This window comes from Micromys minutus (assembly GCF_963924665.1).
Source record: "Micromys minutus genome assembly, chromosome: 6".
In the NCBI taxonomy this organism is placed as follows: Eukaryota; Metazoa; Chordata; class Mammalia; order Rodentia; family Muridae; genus Micromys; species Micromys minutus.
Window position 1 is genome coordinate 52,205,731 of NC_137975.1, and position 17,034 is coordinate 52,222,764.

The 17,034-nt window shown below is 42.6% G+C and overlaps 1 protein-coding gene across 1 annotated transcript in view; it reads right to left on the reverse strand.

The window, feature by feature from the left end:
- Window positions 1-2,206: 2,206 nt before the first annotated feature.
- Window positions 2,207-17,034, reverse strand: part of CDC123 (cell division cycle 123) — a 46,021-nt gene continuing 31,193 nt past the window's right edge. The window contains exons 9-13 of the mRNA XM_080917737.1: window positions 15,744-15,866; window positions 14,851-14,879; window positions 5,536-5,664; window positions 3,310-3,447; window positions 2,207-2,771 (exon numbers count right to left, since the gene is read on the reverse strand). Coding sequence (XP_080773863.1) covers window positions 2,745-2,771; window positions 3,310-3,447; window positions 5,536-5,664; window positions 14,851-14,879; window positions 15,744-15,866 — 446 coding nt within the window. The 3' untranslated portion in view covers window positions 2,207-2,744. The remainder of the gene's footprint in view (window positions 2,772-3,309; window positions 3,448-5,535; window positions 5,665-14,850; window positions 14,880-15,743; window positions 15,867-17,034) is intronic.

The window sequence follows — 17,034 nt, forward strand, 5'->3', positions numbered from 1 at the left end:
TGCATGTGTTCTTGTGTGGAGTTTTGTGGTATGGTGTGTGTGCGCGTGCATGCATGAGTGAGTGAGCCCATGTGCACTTGTGAACATCAGAGGATTCCAGATGTCTTACTCCATCCCTCTCCACTTTATCCCTCGAGACAGGGTCTTTCATGTACCTAGGGCTCAGCTAGCAACCAGCATGCCTCAGGAATCCTCCTGTCTTCATGCCTACACAGTGCTGGGGTTAGAGGCGCAGGCCACCATGTTGATTTTTATGAGTGCTAGGAATTCAAACTCAGTTCTTCACACTTGGAAAGCAAGCACTTTTACCTACTAAGCCACTTCCCCAGTCCCTCACGTGATGTTCTTGTGACTGCTTTCTGTTCTGTCTAGTCTGCCTGATTAGGTCCTCCTCTCTTTAAATTAAATGTCCATTTTGAGTCTTTGTTTGTGTTCCCTGCTTATCACAATGTCAGCTACTTAGTTGTTTGTTTTAATTAGGTTCATGCAGGTAGGGTCATCCAAGCGCCATACCTGTCACTTAAAAGTCCTAGGCCCTGCAAGCATTTGCTGAATGACTGAGTACACAGAACTCAATACTCTGTTTATGCTCCAGTTTGTGTTCAGAGCAATGCTTTAGATTTCTCTGATTAAAGGAAGTCACATGTGAAAGAGTTATTTCTTTACTTAAGTCTGACAGCCCAGCTCTATGCCATGGAACTTTTAGCTAATATTTCCCTACGGTGCCCTTTGTCTTCATTTCTCAAGCCTCTTCCTAATGCAGATCATGCAAAAAACAGTGGGCCATCTCCAGGAAAGACATCTGCTGGCCTTAGCCTCTCCTAGATGGCTCCTGACACCCTTATGTTTTCAGTAAGTGTTCTCACCCACTGAACCATCTCCCTGATATCTTTTTGAACCAGTAAAATACCTTTTGACAAAGCCAGTTTCCAGAGCTAAATTTAAATGAACTCCTAACACTAACATTAATTTCCCTCTAACATAGTTGTGGCACCCCCTAAGCAATAAAAATAGATAAATAAGTAAATGGTTTTTTAAAGCACAACACTTCAACCCACATTCACCACAAACAATTATTTTTAAAGGCAGTGATATGTTGAACTGGAAAGCCAAGTGCTGAGCATGTAATGCTATAAAGATAACTAAATAAAACAACAACCAAACCCTTTAAGTCCTTACGTATAATATCTTACAAGCTTAGTAGGGGGAATCCGTTTTACTCCAGCATTCTTGCTGAGGCACACCTGCAACAATTATGATGGTTTTGGCAGCACACCAGACCCACGGCCTGGGAAGCTAATGGCTCTTCCTTCCAGGCACCTGGGCAGTCAGTGAGTCCAGAGCAGACAAAGGCTCCTTTAGGGAAGAAGAGAATTACTACAAAGAAGAACTTTTGATAACAGTGGTTCTATCAACTTCGAGTCCAATATAGTTTTGAAAGAGCCAAAGTACAATCAAGTCTGATAATGTCACTAATATGTGTTATTACATATGGAAGCTGTCTCGGTGGCTTGATAGTGAGAAATGTCTTACCTGTCCTTGTAGTTCTGTGCCCAAGCTGAAGTTAAACTCAAAGGAAATTGTAGGGAAATTCTCAAGGCAAGAAAAATAATCCCTATTCTAATGAATTTCCTATTTCAATATTTAATTTTTACATGGAAAAGTAAAGTTGATTTTATTGCATTTTATGTTTTGCTTACTATGTCCGTGTGTCATCATATTGTGGATGTAGAACTCAGGAAGTCAGGACCACTGGCAGGAGTCAGCTCTCTCCTCAAACTCGTTAGGCTCTCTCACAAGGCCCATATCCTTAGGTCAGCACACAAAGTGCCATGTCTCACCACAATATCGTCATACATACGGATCTTTAGGATCATTATACTTTGCTCTCAGTCAGCCCCTTCCCGGTGCCCTAGACCGTCCTCAACCCCCGACCCCCAACCTCTGACCCAAGTTGCTCCCTTTCTTTCCTCCAGTGCTCACATCTGCTCTCCTTTTACATGACATCTAATACCCTCTCCCTTCCCACTTCAGTTAAGCTCTCTTCCTCCTCTCACGATGTCCTACTATTTCTGTAAATCATAAATGTGGCCACCTACCTGAAAGGTATAAGAATAGAAACAAAAAAAAAATAGACAGATCTAAATAGAACGAATAAGAGAGCAAGTATTTCTTAGAAAGTTATTTTATTTTCAGAACAGTATGAGTCTTAATTAGGCTTTTACCACTGTGAACAGACACCATGACCAAGGCAACTCTTACACGGACATTTCATTGGGGCTGGCTTACAGGTTCAGAGGTTCAGTTCATTATCATCAAGGCAGGAACATGGCAGCATTCAGGCAGGAATAGTGTAGGAGGAGCTGAGAGTTCTACATCTTCATCTGAAGGCTGCTAGCAAAAGACTGGCTTCCAGGCAGCTAGGACTGGGGTATTAAAGCCCACACCCACAGGGCCACACCTACTCCAACAAAGCTACACCTCCTAATAGTACCACTTCATGGCCCAACCATATACAAACCATCACAGTATGCTTCCTTATGTTTAAGATCTATTTATTATGTTATTATTTTTTACAAGTACCAAAGGCCCTCCATCTTTCTCCAGGTAAATATACATGAATATAAAAGCTGATGATTTTGCATCCTGCCCACCCATCTGCACCTAGTTTGCATCACTGGGAAGTTGTGTTCTATACGAGGCCTCTGAGTAGCTGTTTCCCTCTTGACTTATTTTCCAAGCACTCAGTCATCCTCTTGCTGATTTCTTTTCTGTCAAAGGAAAACAAGAATATGTTGAAAAAGTATAATCTGACCACTGTTTTGTTTTTTCTTTTTTTCTGAAAGTGAAACTTTCTAAAGGTCCTCACAAAAGGTGTAGCTAGAAATTATAGAAAGATGATCTTTGACTAGCTTGACTCCTTGGTGACAACCTCTGGCATCTCAATACTTTCTTCTCTTTATTACATAGGAACACACAAGCCCACATTCACAATTACCATGTGGTAGCAGAAGAGACTAGATCTTCGAGCCCCATAACAACATACACAGTTCAAAGATAGCAGAATGCAGATTTTTCTAAATGACTGTGTGTCATAAAAGTATCTTCTGTCATCCCAATGATAAATCATTCCATCAGCTCATAGTTTCTGGTTACTTATAAAGCAGCCTAACTCCTTCATTGTGACTCTTTAATCTATAATCATAGAATAAAGGTCCAGGGGGACAAGGGCTGAAAGAAAGTGTCACAAAGCACAGCTGAACCCCAACCTGAAAAGATGACAGGCACATGAGTTCCCGTATACGTTACCAGCTTAAGAAGATCTATGAGCTTGTGAGCGTCTTCCCCGGTGGAGAGGTCGACGAAGTCCTTGGGCAGCCCATAGCTCAGATAGGGGCTGGGCTGGACCGTGACTTCACTGTCTGTGCAACGGAAAGCCGGAGAGTCCTTTGCACACAGAAAACGGGGAAGTCTGTCATTTTGCTTTGAAGGTCTATTCTCCAAACTGAAAGAATGACACTAGCACAGTCCCCATGCCATTGTTCTCATCTGCACCAGAGCAGGAAGACAGCAAGTCCCAAAGCTACCAAGGAGAGGATGGTTGATGTCCAGCAGAGGAAGACAAGACAGGAACTAGGATACGTTGGGACCAGGAAGCCCTAGAAAGTGGCCACATCTTACACAGATAAACTGACCACCCGACAAGCATCAGCAGCTGTGTGCTGGACCCTCTTCTGGGAATGAGAAGTGGTGAGACTGGGAGACAGACGGTCAGTAAGTGACAAGAACGTGAGCCAGACTGTGTCACACAGTGAGAAGAGTTACAGACACAAAACTGAGCAACGTGCTAAGATGATGAACGACAAGGATTGTCTTTAGAAGGGTGACCTCACTAAGGGACATCTGGGCACACAGCAGCCTTTGGGGGTAGCTGGAGCACAGACTTCCCAGCAGCAATGGGCTTCTAGGGTTTCTGGAGTAGAGGGAAGTGTTTGTCCCTATAGTCCAGGGACAAGCAGGGCATGTGCTGGGGAAGAAGTCAGAACCACGTGCTGTAATATCCCAACCTCTTATAATTTACACGTATAAGAGATGGTGCACATGGAAATGAGTCCTGTAAAGCCACTTCTGTTCAACAACTGTGTCTCTCCTACTTAACTTACGGCCTCTTTCCATCTTTCAACTTAATGGCTAACATCAAAACGGCATCAGTGACAAAGTCCCTTCACTGGCTGACATGACAAACATGAACAGCGTTTAGCACTGTGCCAGCTCCACAGATAAGCCAAGGACAGGAGACGCCAGCCTTTGGAAACCTGAGTCCGGTGCAGGGTGTAGCACATCAACAGGTACTTGGAGTGGCTTGGCAAGGACCGCATTAGGTTAACATTGATCTGACTCAGAAGTGCAAAGGAAAGACCAGAGATGGTTCAGGACAGAGGAACGATGGAAGAAATGGAAAGACGAGCAAAGTACAACATGCTCCTCATGAAGGCAAAGAAGCCAGGAAAGCAGAAACAGAGTGCGTATGTCTCCAGAGAAGAAATGGCTTAAGAGCAAGAAGGTGCCTGCTGGGCATGCCACTAAGAGAAGGGCTGTGTGTCCCTCACCAGAGGTCAAAAGTCACTTAGGGTGCTTGCAGGGCAGGGTCTAAAGAGTGGTAGGACAGAAGCTGGCTGCCAGAGGACTGAGGAAAGCAGCTGACAAAGTGAGGGGGGCAGGTGGCGAGGGACAAGGGAAGCGGGCTGCCTTGAGACACAGCTCAGAAGCGCTTACAGCAGTTCCACAGCTGGACTTATTTAGGGTTCCGGCCTGGGCGTGACCATGGCCAGGAGGTTGTTTACTCCAGCAAGGGCAACTTAACTGCAGCTACCACTCCACACGCCTCTACCTCTCCTTTAACCATAAACTTTGTCTATGGATCCTCAGGCAAGCATGTATTATTACGTTTAAGGGTAGAAAAGGGTAATACAAATGTATTTAAAGAAAGGCTAGCTGTGAACATGGGAGAAAAGAAGACTGTAAGTGAGTTAAAAATATGGTTAAAGGAAAGAAATTAAAATGGGATCTTCAAGAACTTGGTTGAACTTTAATGGACAGGAACAGACAGAAAGGAGGCTGAAAAGCAGACAGCGCAAGGCTTAGGAGGGCAGGCAAGGCTCTGCAGACAACTGGGCGGAGTAGTTTCTGCTTCCTAGAGGAACTGAAAGGATCTGCTGAGAGGAAGGCAGGAACTACGACAGCTGGAAGAGGAGAGGAGCCTAGGGAGTGGAACCAGCCTGGGACCAACTGAGATGAAAGCTGACCAGGACAGTCATTATGAGGACAGAGGTGACACTGTGAGGGTGAAAGTTCTAGAATAAGCAGAAAAACTCAGCTTTCCAGGTAAGGGACTGAGCCACACAGCCACCCTGTTTAACACTGAGACAGCAAGGAAGGTAAGAAAAACTGTGTCTTAGACCCTTTCCTAGTGGTCCAGGTTCTGACTACGCACAGTCAAGGAGGCAGTGAACAGACTGAAGTGGTTGGTCTTACCTGCTCCTGAGCATCTCCTTCACTGACTTCACCTCGTAGGTTATTCTCCGATGTTAGCTCTTCCCAAGTAAACAACAGTGAGTCTGTGACTTCCCCAAATGGATTAAAGTCAATCAGCCACACCTTCCCCTAGTACAGATAGAATAAAACAAACAACAAAAAGAAAAAAACCCAGCTAAGTATAAAATAAAAGCACACACAACCTATGTTTTCTTATTTAAAAGGCATTTTCCACTCAGGAGGCAAAGGCAGGTAGATCTGTGAGTTCAAGGCCAGCCTAGTGTACAGACTGAGTTCCAGGATAGCCAAACACAACCTCAGAAAAACAAAACAAAACAAAACAAAACAAAAGGCATTTTTCTATATTTTCCCTTACAGATCATCAATGCATTTATTCCATGTGTCTGACAGAAATTGAAAGCATATAAAGGAAAGACGAAAAAGACTCTATCAACCTCTAAAAGGGCTTTCTTGTCTTCAGAGACAGGCTATTAGGCACTCACTTAAGGGAAGAACGCCCCAGTCTGTTCCGCTGAGTGGAGCGTGATTGGTCGGTATAGACCTGTCTGAACTGTGCAGTCCTATGAAATCAGAGCCAGTTTCCTTGACATTTTTATCTTTGTTCTTCTGGTTTACATTCTGTAAAGCTCTGTCCCCACCCTCCAACCAGTGTGTGTGTGTGTGTGTGTGTGTGTGTGTGTGTGTGTGTGTGTACAAATTTGGACCTGCCAAAGGAGAATGCTGAGACAGCATTTTAATCTAGGTTAAAACACAGTTTTAGAGGAGAGGTCTTAACAGCGCTTGCTTTAGAAATACCCAGCCAACAGCATTTCAAGTTTTTGCCATGTGTTAAGTGAGTAAGGTTTCTATTTTATATAATCCCCAAGAGAAATTCTACCAGTTTCTCTTGCCACTTGAGTCATTTGCACACATCAGTCTAGCACCTGATTCTATATTCTTAGATGAAATAATACTAAATAATACTAGCTATCGGTCAAAACATAATGCCAGATTTGTTTAAGGAGCTATTAATAGGAAAAAGACACAATTGAATTCACACTGCAACAGGTAAGTGAACAAAACACCAAGGTGATCAAAGAAAAATCATGAAGCAAGAGACCAGATGACAGGAGATGAGGATGGTGATTGTCTTTGTCAGGGTTTCTGTTCCTGCACAAACATCATGAACAAAAAGCAAGTTGGGGAGGAAAGGGTTTATTCAGCTTATATTTCCATATTGCTGTTCATCACCAAAGAAAGTCAGGACTGGGACACAAGCAGGTCAGGAAGCAGGAGCTGATGCAGAAGCCATGGAGGGATGTTGCTTACTAGATTGCTTCCCCTGGCTTGCTCAGCCTGCTTTCTTATAGAACCCAGGTCAACCAGTCCAAAGCTGGCACCACCCACAATGGGCTGGGCCCTCCCTCCTTGATCACTAGTTGAGAAAATGCCTTACGGTTGTATCTCACTGAAGGCATTTCCTCAACTGAGGCTCCTTTCTCTATGATAACTCCACCTGAGTCAAGTTCATACAAAACTAGCCAGTACAGTGATTTATATCTGTAATTCACAGCAGTCAGGAAACTGAGGCAGGATGGCCTTGAGTTCAAGGCCAGACTTGGCTACTTAGAAAGATCATGTCTCTAAATAAAACAAGAAAAAACATTCCAGTTTCCACCTGTGCCTGAAGCTGACCTGGTGCCAAAGCACTCTGTACACAGACCCCACTGGGAGGGTGCTGGTCTCCCAGGAGGGCTGACACATCAGAGAGCACAGGTGAGACCACCACTTCTGCTCTGAGGGTCCCACCTGGAGCCCTCAGGACACAGGAACCCAGGAGCAGTCTGGGACAGGATCTTTCTGGTTTCCACCTGAGCCTGGAGCTGACCTGGTGCCGGAGCACACTGTACAAAGGCCCCACTGGGAGGGAGCTGGTCTCACAGGAGGGTTCACTGTCAGAATCAGCAAGACCAGCTAACACCAGAAATAAGCAGATGTTGAGAGGCAAGTCCAAGAACCTAAACAACAGAAACCAAGACCAGCTGACATCATCTGAACCCAGTTTCCCCACCACAGCAAGTTGTGGATACCCCAACACACCAGAAAAGCAAGATTCTGATTTAAAACCACAACTCATGATGATGTTAGATGACTATATGAAGGTCATAAATAGGGCTGGAGAGATGGCTCACTGGCTAAGAGCACTGACTGGTCTTCCAAAGGTCATGAGTTCAATTCCCAGCAACCACATGGTGGCTCACAACCATCTGTAGTGTAATCTGATGACCTGTTCATGTGTCTGAAGACAGCTACAGCATACTCATGTACATTAAATAAATAAATAGCCATAAATAACTCCCTTAAAGAAATACAGAACAACACAGGTAAACAGGTAGAAACCCTTAAAGAGAAAACACAAAAATCAACAAAACAGATGAAGGAATTGAACAAAGCCATCCAGGATCTAAAAATGAAAATAGAAACAACAAAGAAATAAAAAATGGAGGACAACCCTGGAAATAGAAAACATAGGAAAGAGATCAGGAGTCAAAGACGCAAACATCACCAACAGAATACAAGAGATAGAAGAGAGAATCTCAGGGGCAGAAGATACCATAGAAAACATTGAAACAACAGTAAAAAAATGCAAAATGCAAAAAGCTCCTAACCCAAAACATACAGGAAATCCAGAATACAATGAGATGGTCAAACCTGAAGATGATGGGCATAAAAGAGAGCAAAGCTTCCCAACTTAAAGGGCCCAGAAACTATCTTCAACAAATTTATAAAAGAAAACTTCCTAAACCTAACAAAAGAGATGCCCATAAACAAATAAGAAGCCTACAGGTTGTGCCAAACAGTATGAACCAGAAAAGAAACCATCACATAATAGTCAAAATACCAAATATACAAAAAAAAAAGAAAGAATATTAAAAGCAGTAAGGGAAAAAGGCCAAGTAACATACAAAGGCAGATCTATCAGAATCACATCAGATTTCTCAATAGAGACTATGAAAGCTAGAAGATCCCGGGCAGATGTCACACAGATCCTAAGAGAACACAAATACCAGCAAAACTCTCAATTAACATAGATAGAGAAACCAAGATATTCCATGACAAAACCAATTTTATACAGTATCTTTCCACAAATCCAGCCCTACAAAGGATAATAAATGGAAAACTCCAACACAAGGAGGGAAACTACATCCTAAAAAAAGCAAGAAAGTAATCTTCTTTCAACCAACCCAAAAGTAGACAGCCACAAAAACATAATTACACCTTTAACAACAAAAACAAGGAAAAATAACAATCATTGGTCCCTAATATCTCTCAACATCAATGACTCAATTCCCCAATAAAAAGACATAGACTAACAGACTGGATACTTAAGGAGGACCCAACATTTTGCTGCATACAGGAAACAGACTTCGGGGACAAAGACAGATACTACCTCAGAGTAAAAGGCTGGAAAAAAATTTTCCAAGCAAATGGTCCCAATAAACAAGCTGGAGTAGCCATTCGAATGTCAAATAAAATCAACTTTCAAACACAAGTCCTTCTTAGAAGGAGGAACAAAAATATTCTTAGGAGGAAATACAGAGACAAAGTTTGGAGCAGAGACTGAAACAAATGCCACTCAGAGTCTGCCCAACCTAGGCATCCAACCCATAGACAGCCACCAAACCCAGACAATACTGCTGACAGGAGCTGTGTCCTGAGAGGCTCTACCAGAGCATGACAAATACTGAAGGAGCTGAAGGGGTTTGCAATCTCATACGAACAACAATATCAACCAACCAGAGCTCCTGGGGACTAAATCACTATCCAAAGAGTACACATGGACCAATCCATGGCTCCAGCTACACATGTAGCAGCGATGGCCTTGTTGGTTATTAATGGGAGGAGAAGAAGCTTGATGCCCCAGTGTAGGGGAATGTCATGGCAGGGAAGCTGGACGGGGTGTATCAACACCCTCATAGAAGCAGGGGAAGAGGAGATGGAATAGGGTTATGAAGGAGAAACCAGGAAAGGGGATAGTATTTGAAATGTAAATAAAATATATCTAATATTAAAAAAAAAGAAAAACCATCCCCAAACCAAAACCCTTCCCTCATATAACCCAGCAAGATTCTGTTTATACGACAGCTTAACATAAAAGCATTCAAAACAATGAATAATTCTCAAAACAAACCCAAGCCTGCAGCACTATTAATATCAAATAAAATACATAATGAAAAACACACAAAAGCCCATTTTACTATTAGGAATATAGAGCGTCCCTACTTAATGATAAGATTTCAATTGAAATGATCTGTTATGGTTAATCTCACTTGCCAAGTTTATTGGACTGAGAGATACCCAGGAGACTGGTAAGACACACTTCAGAGTATACAGCTGAGGCGTGTCCATGGAGAAGACCCACCCTAAATACTGGCAACACAAACTCCAAAGGGCCCTCAAGGGGAGAAAAGCAAACAGAAGCCTACAGCGCAGCTCTGTTCCACGGCCCCCTTCTCTCATGTCTTAGGCCCCAAAGGCTCAGTGATGGGGCCTAGTGACCATGATCTGAAACCTCTGAAACAGTGAGCCAAAACCCACACTTCCTCCTTTTATTTATACTGTGTTTCATCAGAATAGAACACAACTTCCAAGTATATTACTTAAAAACCAACACAATTAGAAACCAAAAGATTTTAACATACATGGTCATTCAGTAACTAATAAATCAAGTAGCAAAAAAAAAAAAAAAAAAAAGAAAGGATTGTTTCCATGTGATAAAGTCTACACATAAAAAATAAATAGCACAAGGAACCCCCTGCCAGTATTGCTCATCTGCAACCCTTCCTTGAAAGTGTGTTTGATCTGAAAGGCATGAACATTTCCTCCTGAAGCTATGGATTTCAGCAACAAGCCTGGTCTAGATCCATGCCTCTGCAGAACACAGCACACAATAGACTTCCTTTGGCATAATCAAGTTACAAAGCTAAACTTACAATAGCATGGCTCAAAGTTAAATAGCATTCTGCCCAGAAAGCAATGAAACAAGTTAACAGCAACACAAGTCACAGTTGAGAAGACTAGAAAGACAAAATTGATTTTCTAAGACTCTAAAATAAGAGGCAGATGGGTCTCTGTGAATTCCAGGCCAACTTAGTCTACACAGTGAGTTCTAGGGTGGCTAGAGCTACAAAGTAAAACCCATCCTCTTCTCCCATCCCCTCCCTCCCTCTCTCTCTTTCACACACACACACACACACAGACACACAGACACACACACACACACACACACACACACATACACACACACACACACTCATACACATACACACACACAGAATGTAATAAAGATTTTAAGTTCCAACCATACATCATCATCCCTAAGGGAGCTTCTGAAACATTACTCATTGCCCCATCCTAGACTTACAGAATGGGTGGGCCAACGACCTGACGTGCTTAGAACAGTTAAGACTCTACAGCACTGAATCAACTTGCCCAACCACAATAAACAGAGACATGTCAAAGTGTCACCAGGTACAAACCCTTCAGTTATATGTCACGAACCAAACTATTTACAGACACAAGTTAGCTTTCTACAAGAATAGCCACAAAATAATATATTCAAGAAAGTGTCTAACAAACTCTGACACACGTACCATTGAGTAAATGCAAATGAGTTTTACAATATGGTCTACGTCTCTGAACAGAAACTGTCAGGATGTTTAGACTGGCGTGCTTCTCAAGTTTAAAAATGTAACTAGCTTCAGATCCGCAGGATCTCAGCTACCATTACTTATGAACTGGTCCAACTTCACTTTAAGAAATTCCTCAATTCTTTTACAGGCTAAACAGCTGCCTCTACCTGTCAGCCCCACTGAGTTTCTGATCAGGACATTTGCCAGGGACAGGAGGCAGTTTGACAGGTTCTAACATTTCAACTGCCAATATGAAAGAACTGGTTTAGCATCTGTACAATGTAGGCAGATAACACTCACAGCATTATACAGACTGAGATGCAGAATTAAATGATAATAAAAGCCTTCTAGAAAAGGAGCTTGTTCTAGACAGAAGGCTGACTTTATCTTGCCCTAATTGCCTAGGTACTGCCTGCAGCAGACCATTCCTCACAAACACGTACGACACTTCCACATCAAGATAAATTCCCCCACTGTCCAAGGTTGTCTTGTTTGATGCTTCCTGTGGGCAGCACAGCAGACACACCGCTGACCATGTGAGCGATCTGCCAGTGTCCTTAGCAAGAAGCAGAGAACTGACTCCTGCCTACAGTCAGATTTGAACTCACCCTGCTTCCTCATCTTCTGAGGTGTCTTTCCACCCAGCTGAGACTTTCCCAAGCATCAATCCTTGTCTTTATGTCCATTCATCTATCTTTTTGTGTTTGTGATTGTGAGTGTGTGTGATGTGTTCACATGTGTGTGCATACATGCATGTGGAAACCAGAGCTTTATGCCAAGGTGTCTTCCTGCATTTCTCTACACTCCACTGATTGAGGCAGTCTCTCACTGGACCAGAGTTTGCTGATTTGGCTACCTTAGCTAGGCAGCCTACCCCAGGGACTTCCAGCCTCTGTCTTTGGAGTGCTGGGTTCACAGGTACTACACCACGACCACCCAACTTTAACCAGAACCCAATCATTAGGTCATGAACACGTCATCCACTGGACCATCTTCCCAGCCTCTAATTCATCTCATCTTAGAACCTTCTTTCTATGCTCAGAAGCTACCATGACTCTAGAAGACAGGGGTGAAGCTCTGACTTAATAGAAGGAAACAGCTAACAGTGAGTAGGGAACACGACTCTCTGGGCTGCATCCTCTTGGTCAAGACATGATTCAAGGTTGTGACAGGCATCAGTTATACAGGAGAGCAGGAATAAGGCACTGCTGGTCAGATATGAAAAAACATGTCTTCTAACAGCTCAGTCCTCAGGTGGGAATCAGAACAATAATATTAAGATCGAGACTTCTCTGAAGCCCTGGCTTAGTCGGTGAGATCTCTGCTGCAGGAAGCTTGTACTGCGAGGCTTCTGTTTCTCTGTCACCAGTTTGTGCCACTTTTAAGATGTTAATTGAAAGTTTTATAGGTTTCTTCATTGAAGACTTGGAGATGGCCAACAGACATGAGAAATGCTCAACATCCCTATCAGTGCGTGTAAATTAAAGCTACAGTGGGATCCCACCTTTCGCCAGCCAGAAGTACAAAGATGCCCAGCACTGGCAAGGATTCGGGGAACAGGACTCCTCATGTACTGCTGGGGGGAGGGTAAGCAAGTCCAGACCAGGAAGAACATGGAAGTGCCTCAAAAGTTAAAAATAGGCTCCTAGGAAGGCACTTGCTGACAAACCTGACGACCTGGGTTTGATCCATGGAACCCCCATGGTGGAAAGACAGAAGCACACTCAAGGGTCTATGTTCTCACACAATCAGTGTAAATAAACAGATAAAAACAGACACACAGTATGACCCCAAATCCCAGTCCTTGGGCATACATCCAAAGACATGAATATTCGAGAAACCGTTGCCCCTCCCCCATCTTTATTTGAAACACCAGTCATAGAAGCCTGAAAGTGCAGATAGCTGAACAGTCAACCAGCTGATAAATAGATAAGGAAAATGTGATCCAAACACACAACAGAAGACTACTGAGCAATAAAAAACATTGCTGCCTAGTAATCTGAGACATTGTGGGTGAACTGGAAAGCCTTACGTAAGTGAACTAATGTAGGCAAAGGGCAAGTATCACATGATCTCATTCATATGTGAAACCAAAACAGGGATCTTACACAGGTCAAGAGTAGAAAGATGGCTACCAGAGGCTGGCGTGAGGAGCAATACAGACAGAAGTTGATCAGTAGTTGATAAAGAAGAATAAAAAGTTCTGATATGCATTGCACAGAAGGATGACTATTGGGCCATCCAACATTTTAATACTGAGATAGGATACTGTCACCTCCCATGTACTGGGTCACATTTATGCCTATGCCAGAACATGTGGCCACAGGCCAGAGGTTGGCAATGTCTGCTAGATAAGGAGGATGTACTGTGTAGTTCAGTGAACTCAGTTCAATGAAACAAGAGAATTTTGAATGTTCTTCCTATTAAGAAATGACATATATTCTAGTAGAAACTATTTTAATTTCACATATAAATGAGATCATATGATACTTACCCTTTGCCTGGATTAGTTCACTTATATAAGACTTCCCAGAACTGAGCATTCACAATGTAGACATGTATAGAAACATTAAATTCATACACATTTTATGTTTTCATGTATTAGACAAAAAATAAATTTAAGTTAAAAATGTTAATCTGGAGCTAGGGAGATAATTCAGTTGGTAAAGTGCTTGCCTCATATTCTTGGGGACCCAAGTTTGACTCCAGAAACCACAGAAAAAACGTTAGGCATGGTTGTTACGCTTTTTAACCCAGCAAGCCCCGAGGCTCACTGACCAGCCTGCTTTATTTAATTGATGAGCTCCAGGCCAATGACAGTGGCTGCTTCAGGGAAGACAGGCAGCACTTCTGAGAATGACCCCTGGGGTTGTCCTTCGGCTATGTGCACAGCCCACATGAATACACACACTTATGTGCAGCCTTCCCACATAATATGAATATAGACACACACTCAAAAATTTAAATAATAAATCTATTAGAGGAAAAAAATAAAAATAAATGTAAACAAACTTACATCTTTGCTTAAGCAAGTCACACGAAGACCCTTTTAGTTGACTTGAGAAAACATAAGTACTAAATGACAAACTGCTGCTCTTAAATGTGTATAATGAATTCTTTTCAGCAGTCCCAGACTTCCCAAAAAGTATGAAGAAGGACATAAGTGGTCATTGATTCACTTGTTCTATTGCTAGTCCTACATTTAGGGAACACCCTGTAATCCTAACACACAGGAGGCAAATGCAGAAGGGTCATAAGTTCAAAACCAACCTGGTTAAAAATAACAAATGCATCTGGGTACACACCTTCAATCTCAGCACTGAAAAGGCAGAGGACAGACTGGTCTATAGAGTGAGTTCCAGGACAGCAGGGCTACACAGAAAAATCCTGTATTTAAAAATCAAAACCAAAACCAAACCAAAACAAATACCAGGCCAGCCACAAGTAAATTGACGAGAACAAGCACACTGACTGCATTCGTGCTGGGCATGCCACTGTAAGGATAACCTCGCAGTGTGAATCCACAGACTTCAGCTCAGGAAATAGACCCTTCATAAATGTAATGGCTGTGTCCTGTGTTCACTATTCCTTGCCTTAAAGCGACTTAATTCAGTCTACTTACCCTGCTGTCTCTGTATATATCGAACACAACTGTAAAGAAGAAAAAACTCAGTCACTAATAAGCAAATCATTTTATAGTTCAAATCTCTTTTTGAAAACTCAAGAACACTTTGTTACTAAACACAGCAGAATGCAATTAGCCTCAAATACTTATGGTGGTCCATACTCCTTAGCACTGGGGAAACCAAGGCAGGAGGACGACTACTGGGTCAAGGCCAGGTGGACTACAGTGTAAGAATCTGCCTAAAACAACAATTAACAGACTCACTGATGAAAGAAAAGTCTAACTGTAACGATTCCTCATGCTTAAAAACCGCAAACCAAGCAGCAACATAGTCTGAACCAGTTGCTTGCATGCGCAGAGGAAGCTGTCACCAAGACAAATACCAGTGAAAGGAACTCCCATTGCATACTTGAGTACCAATTCTCATAAGAAAGCATGGGATGTAATCATGAGACAGCGCGATTCATCTCCTCTTTTAATTAAATATGCTATGGAACCAAGAAAAGGTGTAAATCATAGATTTAGTTCTATGCTATTTGAAAACTCTCTTACACACCACAAATTTTCAGTTCCTCAAAACCACCCCCAGCTGCTTGCTTTGCAGCAGCTACTTCTGTCTTAGATAACAGACAACAGAAGCTAAAAAGCAGCACTCGGCTCCCCACAGACATCCTGTAAAATGCACCAGCATCTCCGAGCGTGAAGAGACATGCCTTGGTATTGGATAACATCATCTAATTAAACAGGATGAAGTGAACACAAGTCATCAGTGACACTGGTAACATAACAAAGCACAGAACTTTGAGCTCAGTGCTAAAGATGGACACTGAGGCTGAGGCTCGGCCACCACCGCCAGGTCTCACTTCATTGCACCCATAGCAAATACTCACAGTCTTCATCTAAGAATTTATACTGTAGGTGTTCCTTGAAAAAGTCTTGAATGCATCTGCAGATTTCTTCTTTCTGTTTAGAAATATGGTCATAGTACTGTGTGTAGTCCCTCTGAGAAATACCTGACAAGAGAACATTCAATAGCTGTTATTACTCAATACCGGTAAAACAACAATTAACCTAATTCAGTAAGCAAGGCCTTAAAGCTGGCCAGAAGAGCGCGCACGAGGGGAACGTGGCCGCGCAAACACTCAGCTACAAAGGTCAGTGGGTAGGTGCATCTCAGGCTCCATAGTGTCACACACTCCCAATTTTGGAAGCAGTTATTTTATTTAGCAGGATACAAAGGAATCAGTCACAAAAAGGCTTGCTTAGTAAAGCCTCCAAGTGACAATTCTAAAAGTGTGCACATGTGCACTTGCTGCTGCTTTTGTTTCTAAAGACAGTCCCTTTAAATCGCTATCCTCTTCCACGTGGGGTAGTGACACGTAAAAGAGCTCTCCCCCATACCTGCCGTGATCACACCGTACTTCACTAAAGCAGCCTATTTTTCTTGTTTTGGGAAAGGCAATTTGTCTTCAGAGCCTGATCTTTCAAACCGCTGTAAAGAAAGGCTTCTGAGTCCTTAGCCACACACCCAAGTCTCCCTCCTTAGCACACTTAAACTATGGAATATGTAACCTTGGAACACCTACACTTATCTCAGCTATAAGAATAAATGCCAACATTACATTCAGTGAGAACTGCTGAGCTGATATTTAATTACATGTCCCTGGGTCAACAAATTTTACTTTACGGAAAACACACATTGGCAAACATTTTAAAGGAACAACTTATCTTTGGTCCTTAGCTGAGTCAGTGACAGCTAATAGAATAATAACTTCAGAGGTACGAAGACAAGAAATAGACTTGTTTGTTTCACGTATTTCCTCCCGCTCATGTAATAAACAACCCTAATGACAGCCAGACGACGGGGCTGGAGAGACAGTTCAGTTAACAGTGTGTGCTGTCTTACAGGAGACTTGGGCTTGGTTTCCAGCACCCACATTAAGACATATGATGACTCCCTGCAGCTTCAACACTAGGCAAATCCTACACAGGCATCTGCACATCTTTCCACACAGACACAGACACATAACTAAATAGAGAAGAGTGTTAAAACTTAGCTTTTGATGATGTTTATTTTACAATCAGTACTTTACTGCCAGTAAAACAAAACTTCTAACAAGAAGCAGGTACTATTACACTGGTTGAGAATGGGCAAAGCTGTTGTCCCCGGCTTCTCTAGAG